The sequence below is a fragment of the Chionomys nivalis genome, chromosome 10 (genome assembly GCF_950005125.1).
Source record: "Chionomys nivalis chromosome 10, mChiNiv1.1, whole genome shotgun sequence".
NCBI classification, from domain to species: Eukaryota; Metazoa; Chordata; class Mammalia; order Rodentia; family Cricetidae; genus Chionomys; species Chionomys nivalis.
The window spans coordinates 54,643,668-54,660,544 of NC_080095.1; the positions used below are offsets into that span (position 1 = coordinate 54,643,668).

The 16,877-nt window shown below is 38.2% G+C and overlaps 1 protein-coding gene across 2 annotated transcripts in view; it reads left to right on the forward strand.

Annotated features, from left to right (window-relative positions):
- The window catches only part of Nemf (nuclear export mediator factor), a 53,165-nt gene that overhangs the window by 12,070 nt on the left and 24,218 nt on the right, over window positions 1-16,877 (forward strand). For both annotated transcript variants that reach the window (XM_057782111.1, XM_057782112.1), the window contains exons 8-16: window positions 1,792-1,865; window positions 3,318-3,388; window positions 3,467-3,542; window positions 3,995-4,057; window positions 8,326-8,403; window positions 8,490-8,698; window positions 8,892-9,077; window positions 10,182-10,245; window positions 12,462-12,550. In XM_057782111.1, coding sequence (XP_057638094.1) covers window positions 1,792-1,865; window positions 3,318-3,388; window positions 3,467-3,542; window positions 3,995-4,057; window positions 8,326-8,403; window positions 8,490-8,698; window positions 8,892-9,077; window positions 10,182-10,245; window positions 12,462-12,550 — 910 coding nt within the window. The remainder of the gene's footprint in view (window positions 1-1,791; window positions 1,866-3,317; window positions 3,389-3,466; window positions 3,543-3,994; window positions 4,058-8,325; window positions 8,404-8,489; window positions 8,699-8,891; window positions 9,078-10,181; window positions 10,246-12,461; window positions 12,551-16,877) is intronic.

The window sequence follows — 16,877 nt, forward strand, 5'->3', positions numbered from 1 at the left end:
CTTTTCATACCCCTAGTTTTTACTAGCTTGGGATAATAGGCGTCTTGATTAGCTGGATTACTAGCCTTCTGACTTACAGTACCGGGTGCATCTAGAAATAACATCCATCACACATTTGAATTTCTACAGTTCTGTAGAGTGGCTGCATGATGAAATTAGGTTCTTCTAACTACTTATAGAAGCTCACTTTTCAGAATAAGATGAGTAAGGAAGGGTCGGTGAGATGGCCCAGTGGAAGGGTACCTGCTCCCAAACCTGATGACCTGAGTTTGATCCCAGGATCCCAAGATCACACTGACTCCTGCAAGCTGTCCACTAATCTCCACATGCACAAACACAATAAATCAATAAAAATAATAAATTCTTTAAAGCTGTTATTTAAAAAGTAAAGGAAATGTAAGGAAGATTTGTTCTTGGAAAAACTTTAACTTGTCTAACCTTGTGTGATGTTTGAAACATCAGTAGTGTTTGTGTTTGAGGGTTATTGATCATTTCCTAAGGTATTGCAGTAATTTTCATTTTAGAAATAAAATGTTATTTGTTTAAAAATACAAAGCAATGCCAGGCAGTGAAGGTGTATGTCTTAATCCCAACACTCAGGAAGCAGAGGTAGCTGGGTTTCTGTGAGTTCATGGTCAACCTGGTCTACAAAACAAGTTCTAGGACAGCCAGAAATGTTATTCAGAGAAACCCTGTCTCAAAAAACAAACAAAATACAAATCAAATATTTTCTGAAATAAACTAATGCCATGTATTCTCTTTGTCTTTAGTGACAACATATGGTAGTGTTTTTTTGTTTTTTTAAATGAACAAGATACTCATGGAACAGAAGCATGGGGAAATGCTTGGGACAACTCTGGTTACTTAATGTTAGATATATAACCTTTCCACAAGTTACAGTATATTATGAGACTGTAGTAATTAAATAGTAACTTTTTAGATAAATTTACAAAGAACCCAGGAACAAGTATATATGGAAATTAGGTTTATGTATAAAGAATCCTTTTGTAAGAAAGGTGGATAATTTAGAATATGCTAACCAAAATATAATCATAAATATATATAATACACACATATATATATGCCCAATCATACAAATGAAACAATGATCTCATTTTATTAAGCATTTACATTATCTCATAAATACTTTTCCTTTTTCTTTTCAATTTTTAAAAATTTGTGTGTATCTGTGTGCCTGATATGTGGGGAGGCAAGACATATGCCATAGCTTATGTGTGGAGATTTCAGACCAACTTTGTGGAATCTATTCTCTTTCCACATTTATTTTGGGTTCTTGAGATTGAATTCATGTCTCTAGGCTTGTGTAGCAAGCACTTTTACTGAACTATCTCATTGGCCTGTTTTTTTGTGTTTTTTTTTTAATTATTACTACATTTAGTGAGTGTGTGTGTGTGTGTGTGTGTGTGTGTGTTCAGAGGACAACTTGTTAGGAGTTGGTCTTCTTTCCACTTCCTGGAGACTTGACAGCATCCCAGTTTTTTGTCTTTTTGAGATTGGGTCTTACTGTACATACAGCCCAAGCTGGCCTTGAACTCATGATGATTGTCCTGCCTCAGCCTCCCTAGTACTAGCATTAGAGGCCTGTACTACCATACTCAGCTACCTTTCTGCTATTTTTTTTTTAATAAATATATTGAGCCAGGTGTGGTGGCGCTGCATAGTGAGACCCTCCTCAATAAAACAAAAATAAATAAATAATGTATAATTACTTAATAGTGGTTAATCAACTTGATTGGCATTCCTTTTCCCCTTGTTTTATTTCTCTATTAGATATTGAAAAAGTACTGGTTTGTGTTCAGAAGGCAGAAGACTATATGAAAAAAACATCCAGCTTCAGTGGAAAGGTAGCAGCAGCATATGAATACTTACTGTGTTGTTGTTTACAATGTATCTGTTTACTGCGGAAGGTACCATAGCATTCAGAAGGTTAGACAACCTGTAGGAGGTGACTATTTCTCTTTCCTTTTATTGTGTGGGTCCTAGATCAAACTAAGGCTTGTCAGGCATGGTGACAGACATCTTTACTCATTGATCAGTCTCACCAGCCTTGTATTATTTTGATCTTATTTGGATTTCCAGAAATAAAATATCTTTTATCTGTTTATTGTTCTAACTTATAGTTTTGTTTTGTTTTATGTGAGTCTTGAGCCATACACATTCATACTGTACTATTGGACTATACACCTAGTTCTGGGGTAGTCTCTTTGCTTTTGTATTGCTTCTTGTAAATTTTTTTCTATACTTTATCTTTTATAGGAAATACTGTGTGTGACTCAAAAAACTCAGTTGATAAAAGTCTTGACTAGAGTTCACGTGGCCCAAGGTTTGGTCCCCAGAACTGCATAAATTAGGCACTATTAGGGAGTGCCTATAATCTCAGCATTTGAGAGGTAGAGGCAGGAAGATCAGAAGTTCAAGGTCATTCTTGTCTGCGTGGCAAGTTCAAAGCCAACCAGAGCTAAACAAGACTCCACCTACAAAACAAAGAAACAAAACCCACAAAAGACAATAAAAGTTGAGGAATTTTTGTAAAAGGAAAAAAAGTGACTTTAAAGAAGATTTTTAAATTATGTTTATGTGCATATGTGAGTGCATGCCACAGTGTGTGGGTACTGTTGGAGACCAAAAGAAGGTGCCAATCTCTTGAAACTAGAGTTACAGGCAATCGTGAGCCTCCTATTGTGGGTGCTGGGAACCAGACCCGGGTCCTCTCGAAAAGCAGCAGTCAGTCTTAACTGCTAAACTCTTACTCCAGCCAGTGTTTCTTTCTTTGATACAAGGTCTTGCTATGGAGTCCAGGATGGCCTTAGTACTTAAGATTTTCTACATCAGCCTCCCGAGTGCTGGGTTTATAGGCAGTATCACTATATCTAGCTAAAACGTTCCATCTTCAATTGATTTTAGAGAAGCATTCTTTTATTTATTTATTATGTGTACAACATTCTGCCTCCATGTATGCCTGCACACTAGATCTCATTACAGGTAGTTGTGAGACACCATGTGGTTGCTGGGAGTTGAACTCAGGACCTCTGGAAGAGCAGCCAGTGCTCTTAACCTCTGAGCCATCCCTCCAGCCCCTAGAGAAGCATTCTTTAATTTACCAGTACTTAGAAGAAGAAGAAAAAAAAAAAACACGGTGGCTTATCATCTTCTCATAGTTTAACAGTTGGAAAATTACCTCATTTTAATGTTTATCTTATGTATCTTTAATTAGGAAAAGCAACAGTCAATATGTCAATCTCTTGTTAATTATAAATATAGATGAGTCTAATATTAGTTGCTTTTTGTTTTTGTAGGGCTATATAATTCAGAAAAGAGAGGTAAAACCAAGCCTGGATGCAGATAAACCAGCTGAAGACATACTTACGTGAGTCTGTAGCCATGGGTCAGTTTGCTTTGTATGCTAATTAATATTCTTAATTGTGATATAATAAATGTTTTACAGGTATGAAGAATTTCATCCTTTCTTGTTTTCTCAACATTTACAATGTCCATATATAGAATTTGAATCATTTGACAAGGTTGGTTTTCTGGTTCTGTTGTTTCACAAGTTAACATGACATGAGCTGTAAGAATTGTTTATGCTGTCTTGGGGTTGGGAGTGTAGCCCAGTGTGAGCGCATGCACAAAACCCTGGATTTAATCCTCACTGCAGACAAAAATAAGAAAGAAAAGAAACTCAGAACATATTCTTGTCTTGTAGTCAGTGTGAATCTGGGGATTGATTAAAAATCAATACAGTTACACATACAACTATTAGAAACAGTTGTTGCCATTTTTATTTCTAAACAAGACTAAATACCTGACCTTAGTTTTATTCCTGACATTGTTAGCTGTATCATTGGAAATGTGGTCAGGTCCGATGAGGACACTATGGTATAAAATGGGCTAACATTGTGTGTGCACAAGGTGAAGTAGAGACCATGCTTTTTTTTTCCTTACAGCCAATTGTGTTTTGTTTTGTTTTAATAAGGCCGTGGATGAATTTTATTCCAAGATAGAAGGTCAGAAAATTGATTTAAAAGCTTTACAACAGGTATAGTATAATTTAAAGCATTTATATTAGACTAGCTAGTCAGAGTGATTTGGAAGTAAATGTGCTTTCATTTAAGAATAAGTTGCTTTCTAGAAGAATGGGATGTCGTATGGGAGTTCTCAGCTCAGCCCACTGGAACTGGAGTTAAAGATAGTTATAAACCATTATGTGGATGCTGAGAAAGGAATAGTCCTGGAAGAGCACTGAGCGTCTCTAGCCCAAGTGTTATGTTTTTGAGATAGGAACTCATTGCAATTCTGGCTACTCTTGACACTTGATATTTAGACCAAGTTGGCCTCAAACTTTGAAATCTGGGATTGAAGGCATGTGCTACCATGACTTGCCCTTCTCTTAGTTTATGATAAAAGCCCAGAGGAGTCTTATTGAGAAGTATGACCTCATTCCATCCTCCCACTTTTATTCCATATTCAGATCTTTCTAAAGGGAGTGAGATCTAGTGGGAACATTCGCCTGTTATATATCCCAGTATGACTTAGTGTATTTAAAGCAAACTTGAACATTATGAGACTACATTATAAGGAACATGTTACTTGGGCCAGAGGATAAACTGCATTTTCTTTACTGTGTCTTTATTGTAAACGTTGTGTTGTTTTTTGTAAGCGGTTTTAAAACTAGGTCCTTGTCTGTTCTGTGTGATGATTCTGCAATGAGAATTTTACATGCACTATTTTTGCTGCATTTGACCATATTTTTAGAGCATTGCTGTACATCTGTTTCTTTTTCCTTTTTAATTTTTATCTATTCTCTCATACAATATATCCCAAAGTCACTTTTAATTTGGAAGAGATTTGATTTTTTTAAAAAAATATTAGCCGCCGGGCGGTGGTGGCGCACGCCTTTAATGCCAGCACTCGGGAGGCAGAGGCAGGCGGATCTCTGTGAGTTCGAGACCAGCCTGGTCTACAAGAGCTAGTTCCAGGACAGGCTCCACAACCACAGAGAAACCCTGTCTCGAAAAACCAAAAAAAAAAAAAAAAAATACTAGCCATAGGGCCTCAACCCCAGACAAAGAATTAATTATGGCAGCTATGGAATGCTGAGAATGCTCCCAGGTCTTCCCCAGGAACGGTCCCTGAATTGGTTGTCCAATACCAGGTGGGCACACTGAAATCGTAAACATACTGGTAGTGTTATGTGGACTGAGCAGGTTGTGTTTTGTATTTGGCATGGTGGTGTAGGGGGAGTGTGTGTAACAATGGTTGAAGAAAGGCTGTGAGTTTGGGAAAGAGTCAAGGTACATGGGAGGGGTTGAAAGGAAAGGGGAAATGATGTAGTTTCAAAAAATAAAAAGTCGAGATAGCTCAGAGGTCTTCCAGAGTTCCTAAGTTCAAATTCCAGCAACTACTTGGTGGCTCACAACCATTTATAATGAGATCGGCGCCCTCTTCTGGCCTGCAGGCATACACACAGGCAGAACACTGTATACATAATTAACTAACTAACTAAATAAATCTTTAAAAAGAGTTAAGCATAATAAAAGCAGTGGAAAATTTCAAGTTATATGAATGCTATACGCTCTTCCCTTTTATTTTAAAATGGTACAATTTCCAAGCATGTAGTTAAATAAATTGCACTATGATTTTCACATGATAGCAGCACTTTGGTGAACAGATGTTTAGCAAGAATACTCATTATTAATATATTTTTATTTTTTTTTTGAGACATGACTGTCCTGAAACTCACAGAAATTGCTCTGTCTCTGCCCCCTAAGTACTGGGATTAAAGGCATGCACAATGTTACTCATTTTCTTTATTTAATAATTTTTTAAATTTAGATTATTTTACAGGTATGAATATTTTGCCTGTGTATATATACATATGTATGCCTAATCCCACTCCATAGGTCACCAGTGCAATTTTATATGCAGTTATATCAACACAGTGATACTGAAGGGTTTCAGGTACTTATATTAATATACTATAGTGTGTATGCCAGTATTCCAAAATCTAAAACAACTCCAGCATATGAAATACTTCTTGTACCAAACACCTGTTTAAGGATACTCGAACTACACCAATAACTTTTTGTGGTAATCACTTTTAATAGTCACCATTCTTATAAATTAAATCTTTTAGCTATTTTGTCCAACATTTAAATAATAATTAATTTGGCAATGTTATAAAGCATGAAAAAATATTCCTAAAATCAGTAATTTTGAAATGTAAGTCAAGCATGGTGGTGTATGTATGCCTGTAATCCCTGCTGATAAGTGGAGGCAAGAAGATCAGGAGTTAAGCTAGTGAGTTTGAGACCAGACTTGTCTGCTACCTATCCCAAAAAACAAATTCTGAAGCATGAATTATGTCTGATAAAATGTTATATAGGAGGTCAGATTATTATGTGAGTGAAAGATGTGGAAAATACTGGAATATAATTCTGAGGGAACTAAATGTAAATAAGACAATAATGTGTGCCTTTCAAAAGTTGATTTTAGAGGGGTAAGGGGGTTCTTGCGCACGCCTTTAATCCTAGCACTGAGGAAGCAGAGGCAGGCAGATCTCTGTGAGTTCAAGGCCAGCCTGGTCTAGAGAGTGAGTTTCAGGACAGCCAAGGGCTACGTAGTAAGACCCTGGCTTGAAGAAAGAAAAAAAAGTTGATTTTAGATGTATTTATTTTATGTGTATAAGTGTTTTGCCTACATGTATGTATACTACATGTGTCCCCACTGTCCATGAAAGTTAAAAAGAGAGTGTCAAATTCCATGGAACTGGAGTTACAGATGGTTGTGAGTCACCATGTAGATTCAGGGAACCAGACCTGGGTCCTCTGCAAGAATAGCATGTATTCTTAATCACTAAGCCATCTCTCCAGCTCCTAGCTTGTACTTTTAAAGAACTTACTGGGAGGCTAGAGAGATGGCTCAATGAGTAAGAATACATAATGTGCTTCCAGAAGACCCAGGTTCAGTTCCTCGCACCCATGCCAAGAGGCTCACAACTGCCTGTAACTTCAGCACTAGGGAATTTGAGCCCTTTTCTGAACTTCATAGGATCTGCGCTCACATACAGAAATCCACACATATACACACATAAATGAAAATGAAATCTTTTTTATTTAATTTATTTATTTTTATGTGCATTGGTGTTTTGCCTGCATGTATGTTTGTGTGAAGGTGTCAGATCTTGGAGTTACAGGCAGTTGTGGGCTGCCATGAAGGTACTGGGTCTCCTGGATCCTCTGGAAGAGCAGCCAGTACTCTTAACCACTGAGCCATCTCTCCAGCCCTGAAAATGGAATCCTTTTTTTTTTTTTTTTTTTTTTTTTTTTTTTTTTTTTTTTTTTTTTTTTTTTTTGGTTTTTTCGAGACAGGGTTTCTCTGTGGCTTTGGAGCCTGTCCTGGAATTAGCTCTGTAGACCAGGCTGATCTCGAACTCACAGAGATCCGCCTGCCTCTGCCTCCCGAGTGCTGGGATTAAAGGCGTGCGCCACCATCGCCCGGCCTGAAAATGGAATCTTTAAGTATGTATTTTACACAAGAATTTATGGAGGTGTGGAGAGAGCTCAGCTGCAAAAAGCACATACTATACTTGGAGAAGACACAAATTTAGTTCCTAGGACCCACATTGGGCTGTTCAGAATCACCTCTGACCTCACGACCAGGGGATCCAGTGTCCTCTCTGGTCTCCATGGGCACCCGTAAGCAAGTACTCATTCATACACACGTAACTAAAACAAATTTAAAAAAAATTTTATTTGGAGCTACTGATGTAATTCAGTGGTAGAGTGCTTTCTTTGTATGTGTGAGACCCTGGGTTTGATCTCTAATGCTGCCTGAGAAAGAAAAACTTATATGCATAAGAAATCTTTGTTTGTTTCAGTAATGTTGAGAGATTGGGGCCACACTTCATATATAATTTACTTGTAACCAAAACACACAGTCTACACAGGGACTGGGGAGGTAGAGGTAATATTTCAGCATGACATTTTTAAGAGGGTAAGACTTGAGGGAGTGAACTCTGGGGAGACTTTTTGTCTTTTTGGTTTTTCAAGACACAGTTTATCTGTGTAGTGTTGGCTGTCCTGGAACTCAGAGATCTGCTGCCTCTGCTTCCAAGTGTTGGGATTCAAGCAGATGATGTTGTGTGCCACCATCACCTGACTTGTGGGCAAACTTTTTAAGCTGCCTAAGTGACACCATTGACAAGCAGAGGAAGCATTAGGACAATAAGCTTTAGGAATTGAGAGGTAGAAGTGCTGTGTATTGAAAGAAGCCTAACTTTTGAAAAATCTGTTTTGTTACTGAAAGGAAAAACAAGCACTGAAGAAACTAGATAATGTTCGAAAGGATCATGAAACCAGATTAGAAGCTCTTCAGCAGGCTCAGGTATTATCCCTAGCTTTTCCAATTCTTTTCAGAATATGATTATCTCAACTGGCATTATAGTAAATATATTTGGTTTGCTTCTTAAGGAAATAGACAAACTGAAAGGAGAGCTCATAGAGATGAACCTGCAGATAGTTGACAGAGCCATTCAGGTAGTCCGAAGTGCATTAGCCAACCAGATAGACTGGACGGAAATTGGCCTGATTGTGAAAGAAGCACAAGCTCAAGGAGACCCTGTTGCAAGTGCAATCAAAGAACTAAAACTCCAAACAAACCATGTTACAATGCTGCTGCGGTGAGTGCCCCTTATCACTTAGTGCTTGCTTTTATTTTGTTAATTGTTTATTGTATTCTTGTAAATTGTTTTCTTTGGGAATTCTCAGAAATAGAAAATATATAATTAAATAATTTCTAATTTTATTGAGAAAATTTGAAATGCAAAGTGATGTCATTGACATTAGTGAAATACTATTGAATATTTTTAATAGAAATCCATACTTGTTATCAGAGGAGGAAGATGATGATTGTGATGCCAGTGTTGAGAACAATGATGCTGAACCACCAAAAGGGAAAAAGAAAAAGCAAAAGAACAAGCAGCTGCAGAAGCCTCAGAAAAACAAGCCGCTGCTTGTCGATGTGGATCTCAGCCTATCAGCCTATGCCAATGCCAAAAAGTAAGCCATTTAACCATTGATTCTTTGAGCTTTCACTTCATAGGTATTTTACTTGCATGTAATAAATATATGCACCAGTGTGCCTGGTGCCCGAGTAAGCCAGAAAAGGGCATCAGGTCCCCTGGAACTGGAGTTACAGATGGTTGTGAGCAGCAGTATGGGTAGCAGGAACCAAACCAAGGGTCTCTAGAAGAATAGCCAGTACTCCTAACTGATGAGTTATATCTTCACTCAAATTATAAATTCTTGGTAAAATATCACCTATGTTAAATCAGTAGGATGTTAGTAACAGGTGTCATTTTGCCTGTTGAATGATAGAATGTTTCATCTGGGAAGATGAAACATCACACACACATGTACTCATATATGTCTGTTCACCCTAGAAAGGGAATCCACGACAGATCAAAGTCTAAGTTGGCAAACCACTGAGTTGTTACTGGAGTTACTAACTGAAGTGTGAGTGAGGGCTGACTTATAGGAGCAAGGATAACGCAGAAACAGCTGCATCTCTGAAAAAGACCACTTCAGCATGGGTGATGCCTCAGGAAATCTGTTTATCTAGAGCCCTGTGCTCAAGTTAGAAACACCTCAACAAATCCAAGGGATCTCTTGCAGTCCAGCTGGCCATCTCCTCAAGCAGTTGTTTTTTTTTTTTTTTTTTTTTTTTTTTGGTTTTTCGAGACAGGGTTTCTCTGTTGTTTTGGAGCCTGTCCTGGAACTAGCTCTTGTAGACCAGGCTGGTCTCGAACTCACAGAGATCCGCCTGCCTCTGCCTCCCAAGTGCTGGGATTAAAGGCGTGCGCCGCCACCACCCGGCCGTCAAGCAGTTGTTTACTGCATCTCTAACCCAAAGGGACCCTGATGAAACTTAGTGCAGGCTACAGCTTTCTCAGACATGGGAGGTGTGCTCACTTCCTGGGTCTCCTAGCACCCCCTCCTCGGAGGGAGTATTTCAATTTGTAGGAAAAGTTTATATACTTCTTTTGGTAAAAATTAATTTTGTGCTCTATACAACTTGGTACAATATGATCTAGGATTGTAAAATTGAAAATAAAAACTAAGGAAAGATTTTACTTAATATTTAAAATAGATTTATTTTTCTAGATATTATGATCATAAGAGGTATGCTGCTAAAAAAACACAGAGGACTGTTGAAGCTGCTGAGAAGGTAACTTGATAAAATGATGTACATTGTTTCTGCAGCTTACTGTTGTTTTCTGTTTAAGTGAGGTTTTCTAGTTTAGAAATCTTTCATTTTTAATTTTGCTTTAAATATGCATATTTCTTGTGTTTACTTTCTTTCCTAAACTTTCTCCTTTTTTCATCATCTCAGCAAATAGCATTTTCATTGTTATCTACTTAAATGTCAGAGATGCCCAGAATTCTTTTCTCGTATCCAAATCTGTCATTTACTGTTGCTAGTATGTATGTACATATATATGTGCACATACCAGAGGAAGCGTGTAGACTGGAGGACAGTTTTGTAGAAATTGCTTCTCTCCTACTTTTATGTGGGCTCCAGAGATCAAGCTCAAGTTATCAGACTTTGGATCAAGTGTTTGACTCCATGAGCCATCTTGCCAGTCCCACATTCTTTTTTTTCTCAATTTAATGTATAACCAGAACCTGCTGGATACTGTGTCACTTGGCTGTAATTTTAGGACTTGGGACGTGGACACAGAATGATGATGAGTTCGAGGTCATCCTAAACTGTATAGTGAATTTTTTTTTTTTTTTTTTGGTTTTTTTGAGACAGGGTTTCTCTGTGGTTTTGGATCCTGTCCTGGAACTAGCTCTTGTAGACCAGGCTGGTCTCGAACTCACAGAGATCCGCCTGCCTCTGCCTCCCGTGTGCTGGGATTAAAGGCATGCGCCACCACTGCCCGGCTGTATAGTGAATTTGAGAGCAGCCTTTGTCACATCACATCACACCACACACACACTATATATATATATATATAATATATATATATAATTTTTTTTGACCATGTTTTGTTATTCATTTGGTTTAGGCCTTGGTTATCTATATTCACATAAGTAGACATTTTCTCCTACTGCAGACTGTTTTCAATTTAGCAGCCATAGTGATACTTTTAAACCACAAGCAAACTCCATCATTCTTTCCTTCACTCAAAAGCATCCAGTTTCGTTCCATCTTAGTACAATTCAGAGCTGCTTTCCTGGCCTCTAGAGCCCTGTATGATGTTTCCTCTTTTCCTCATCGCCTGCCTTTTCCTTCTACATACTCTTTCTGGCTGCACTGGAATCCCACCTGTTGCTGAAACCATAGTGCACTATGGATCTTTGCACTTGCTAGTCTTCCTACCTGAAATGATCTGCCCTCGGATTTTCAAGGTTTTTTCTCTCCATTTGTTAATTTACATATCTGCCCAAGTGAGACATCAGAGACGTCTTTGTTGACCATTTCTACTAAAAATAATGCTACCCTTAATCTACTCTGCTTTGCTTTTTTTCTTAATTCCTCAATTGATATAAAACTATTTGAATATTTGTCTGTTTATCCTTTAGAATGTAAGTCCATAAAAGTATCATTGTTGACAGGTGTAGTGGCACACACTTTTAATTCTAGCAATTAGGAGGCAGAGGCAGGTGGATCTCTGTGAGTTCAAAGCCACCCTGGTCTACATAGTGAGTTGTACATAAGGAGTTCCAGACTAGTCAGAGCTACATACTAAAAATAACACAAAACAAAAATACCACCACCAACAAAAATTATCATGGCTGATTTGTTCATTGTTGCATTCTGGTCTCTAAAGATTGTCTAGAACAAAGTAAAGGCTTTAATTTCTATTAATGAATAACCTTCTTGATCTAGGCTCTATAATCAAGACTGGCCTCATTCTTGTATATCAGGCCAGCCTCAAATTCAAGATCATTTTGCCTCTGTTTCTCATGTACTGGGGTTATAGGAGTACACTACCATTCCCAGCAACAAGAAAGTTCTTAATTTGTAGGTCTTAAAATTTTGCATGCAGTAAATATTTAATTCATTTTACTTCTTAAGGTAAATATCTTTTATTTTTGTTATATATGTACTTGTGTGTATAAATCAAGACACTTATGACAAAATCTTTTTTCTGTTTTATCTTTTGCACATAGTACATATGTGTAGATTAGAGGACAATTTTTGAGCACAGGGATCAAACTCAGTCAGCAGGCTCATGAGTCACAACAACTGTTTATTAACCTGGGTGTGATGGCGTGTTCCTATAGTCCATGAGGCTGAGGCAGAAGGATCTTTGTGAGTTAGAGGCCAGCTGGGCAATATAGTGAAAGCTGTCTAAAGCAGTTTGTTATGCCATTGTGTACATTGATGTTATGTAACTACATTCTAAAATAACAAAGACAAATTTTTATAAATAGGCATTTAAATCAGCAGAAAAGAAAACAAAGCAAACCTTAAAAGAAGTACAAACAGTTACTTCTATCCAGAAGGCAAGAAAAGTATATTGGTAAGTATTCTGTTCTTTTTTATGTTTAGTTTTTCTTTGTATTGGAATACAGCGCTAGCTCTAAAACCAGTAGTCCTATTATTCTTCTCCTTATCTCATTGCATACTCTCCCAAGGAAACTACTCTTTAGTTTTAGCTCTTTGTATTTATTTACTTATTCAATTATTTATTGTGTTGTATGTGGGTGTATGAATGGGGAAACGTGCCATAGAGCACATGAGGAGGTCAGAGGACGGCTTTCATCATATAGGTACTGGGAATTGAACTCAAGTTTGACGACAAGTACATTTACCCACTGAGCCATCTCTTCAGTTGCTACTTTTAGCTCTTCTAGGTCAGACTTTTTTTTTTTTTTTTTTTTTTTTGGTTTTTCGAGACAGGGTTTCTCTGTGGCTTTGGAGCCTGTCCTGGAACTAGCTCTTGTAGACCAGGCTGGTCTCGAACTCACAGAGATCCGCCTGCCTCTGCCTCCCGAGTGCTGGGATTAAAGGTGTGCGCCACCATCGCCCAGCCTAGGTCAGACTTTTATATACTCTTGCTCTTCTCTGTAATTGCTTGTATTACTACTTCATGGGGGTTTCTTAGGGAGCAGGATTGTGAGGGGAAAGTTGGTAGGTTTTTTTGTTTCTGTTGTTTTATTTTTTTGAGACAGGGTCTCTCTGTACTTTTGGCTGTCCTAGAACTTGCTCTGTATGTAGACCAGGCTGATCTTGAACTCATAGAGATCCCCTGCCTCTGCCTCCCAAGTGCTGGGATTAAAGGTGGGTGCCACCACTGCCTGGCTCTACTTTATGGTTTTTGTTCTATAACTTTTCATTGACCTCATTTTACCTTATGGAAAATGAGAATTTCAGTTTCTTTCCATTTGTGTTATGTTAGATACAGACATAATTTTGTCAAGATTAATAATCAGCTTTAACTTTTTGTTATTGTTGTTTGTGTCTTTTCGAGACAGGATTTTTCTATGTAACAGTCCTAGCTGTCCTAGAACTAGCTCTGTAGACCGGACTGGCCTCGAACTCACAGAGATCTGCCTGCCTCTGCCTCCCGAGTGCTGGGATTAAAGATGTGCACCACTATACCTGGCCTCTCTGACATACTTTTTGAGACAGGGTCACTCACTGAATCTGGACTTCCGCATTTTGACTAGACCAGCTGCCCATCAAGCCTCCAGATCTCTCTTCCTTTACCCTCTCTCCACATTGGTGTTACAGATGTGTGCTGCTTCTCCCAGCTGTTTACGTGGGTACTGGGATCCAAACTAAGGGTCTTTACAGTACTTTACTGGCCGAGCAGTCTCCTTAACCTCCTGTCATGTTTTCAAGAGCTAATTAGTTGGTAGGTTTCTCCAAGTACTTGCTGTAGAAGCTTTGATTTAGTTATTACTGTTTGCATAAGCTTTTGCTTACAGAGGTTACTGTCCCTCCTGGTCCCATAGCCATTCAGTCCCAAAGAAACACAAAGAGGTCTACATTATTTATAAACTGGTTGGCCTATTATCTTGGGCTTCTTATTTACTAACTCTTACATCTTACATTAACCCATAGGTTCTTGTCTGTGTTAGCCATGTGGCTTGGTGCCTTTTTTCAGTGAGCATTCTCATCTTGCTTCCTCTGTGTCTGAGTGATGACTGCAGACTGAGTCTTTCCTATTCCCAAAATTCTCCTGTTCTGGTTGCCCCGCCTATACTTCCTGCCTGACTTCTGGCCAATCAGTGTTTTATTAAACTAATACAAGTGACAAATCTTTACAATGTACAAGGCAATTGTCCCACAGTAAGCTTTCTAAAACTCATTAGCTAGACCAGGCTGTACTGTAACTTAGAGACTCTTCCTACCTCCGGTGGGAGTCAATCCCTAACTCTCTATTACTTTTTTCCCCCATCAATTATATCTTCTCCAAGTTGTTATATTTTATTTTAGTACTTTAAAGTATACAACATGAAGTTTTCATATATTATAGGCACAGTGAAATGATTATCACACTCAAGCATATTGTAGGCTGGGTGGTGCATGCTTGTAATCCCAGCAGTTGGGAAACTGAGGCTGGAGATTTGTCATGAGTTCATGAACCAAACTGGGCTAAAGAACAAGTACTAGGCCAGCCAAGACTTCAAAGCAAGATCCTGGCTCAAAACACAGGGACTGGTGAGATGGCTGGGTGGGTGTAAGGGTGCTTGCTGCCAAGCCTGATAGTCTGAGCTTAAGCTCCAGGAGCCCTTATACATGGTCCAAGAGGAGAGCTCTTACAAGTTGTCCTCTGACCGTCACTTGTGACCACATATACACACAGAAACAGAGACCAGTTATATTCATGTAATTTTAGAAAAGGTTTAAAAAGCAAATTTCTACCTATCATGTTCCCATGAATACCCATTTTGTCGTTGATTGGTCACCAGTGTATGATAAGTTAATTTTTTCTTCTCCTTTTTCTATTCTCTGTCTCTCTGTCTTGATAGGGTCTCTGTACAGCCATGCTATCCTAGAACTCCCTGAGGTCCATCTACCTCTGCCTCCCAGGTGCTAGGATTAAGGATGTGCACCACCACACCTGGCTTTACAATTACAGTTCTCATGTTGTACTGTTGGTCTACAGATTTGTTCAGCCATCATAACTCTGTAACCTTAGAATAATATTTGCCTTATGACCTTGTTTACCTACCTCTATTTTTCTGGACTCTCCAGCTTTCGTAGTAGAGACAGTCATTAGTATCTGATGCCCTTTGTTTGCCGCTCATATTTCAGAGTAGGATATTAAAGTGCTAATGAGATGTTCTCTCGATGGCTGGACTTGTGACATGATCTGTGTTACCTCTTTGTGTAGAACTCTTTAGTTTTTTTTTTTTCTTTTTATCTAGTCTCATCTTGCAAAACTTTTTTTTCCCTGTCCTACTTGTAAAGTGAAGGCTTAGCTGTCACAATCTCAGGTCCCAGTGGGAACCATACATGGTAGAGGGTGGTAGCATCCATTATGTTAGACCTCTATTGTTTCTGTTTTATTTCTGTTTAATGTGTGCTATGTGTTACCTCACCTTCTGTTGGCATGAGAAAAGGGGACTACAAACATATTTAGAACTGGAAAGAAGATAGAAAACTATTTGAGCGGCTTTTAGCCAGTCCTGTTTTTAACCCCATCTTAAAACTAGTTCTTTAAACTGCCATCTTTTGTTTGTTTTGAGGCAGGGTTTCTCTGTGTAACCCAGACTAGCCCTGAACTTGTGATCCTTTTGACTCAGCTTTCAAAAATTTGTGCTACCACATCTTACTTATGTTGACATTTTGAGTTTTATATTGTAAAAGAAGTTGTTTTCCTGGGTTCTGGTGTCATTTCAGCTTCCTGAGTCTAATATGATTGATTGTTTCCCATTTATCAAGTTTTTGTTGAATTTTTTGGTTTCCTTTTCTTTCGACTTAATTTGGTTACATTTGACATCTCTATTGATCAGCTTGACTATAATTTTTATTTTTATATATTGTAGTGATTTTTTTTTCTTGTAGTGTTTTTATCAGGTAGTCATATCAAGGTTGTAGTGCCCCCATAAAACAAGCTAGAGATGTTCTTTTTTGAGTTGTCTTTAAATGTGGATCAAATTTACCTATAAAATGGAGTGAATAGTCCTAAAATTTTTCTTATAGGAAAGTGTTTCAAAAGCCTGGTATGGTGGTACACACCTTTAATCCCAGCACTCAGGTGGATCTGTGAGTTCGAGCCAGGCCAACATAGAGAAACCTTGGAAGGGAAGTGAGGAAGTGCTTACAAATTTGAGTCAATCTTTCTTTTCTTTTCTTTCTTTCTTTCTTTCTTTCTTTCTTTCTTTCTTTCTTTCTTTCTTTCTTTCTTTCTTCCTTCCTTCCTTCCTTCCTTCCTTCCTTCCTTCCTTCCTTCTTTCCTTCCTTCCTTCCTTCCTTCCTTCTTTTTTTTTTTTTCTTTTTTAAGACAAGGACAGTCTTGTGTGTCTTTGGTTGATCTAGAACTCACTGTGTAGGGCAGGCTGGTTGAACTTGCAAATTTCCTGCTGCAACCTCCAAAATACCTTAGATTATAGGCCTACATCACCCCACTATACTTGGCTTGTTTTATGGACAGCCAGGGAGGTTACACAAAGCAAGCCTGTCTCGAAAAACAAAAAAGAAAAAGCAAAGAAAGAAACCCTGTCTTAAAAACCAAAAGAAGAATTAAATGGAAATAGCTTGGGTTTGTGGGTTGTTGTTTGTTCTGATAGCCTAAGCTAGCCTTAAATCCAACTCATAGCTGTGGCTAGCCTTGAAAAACTCTTTGGTTTTTTGAGACAGGGTTTCTCTGTGGTTTTTTGGATCTTGTCCTGGAA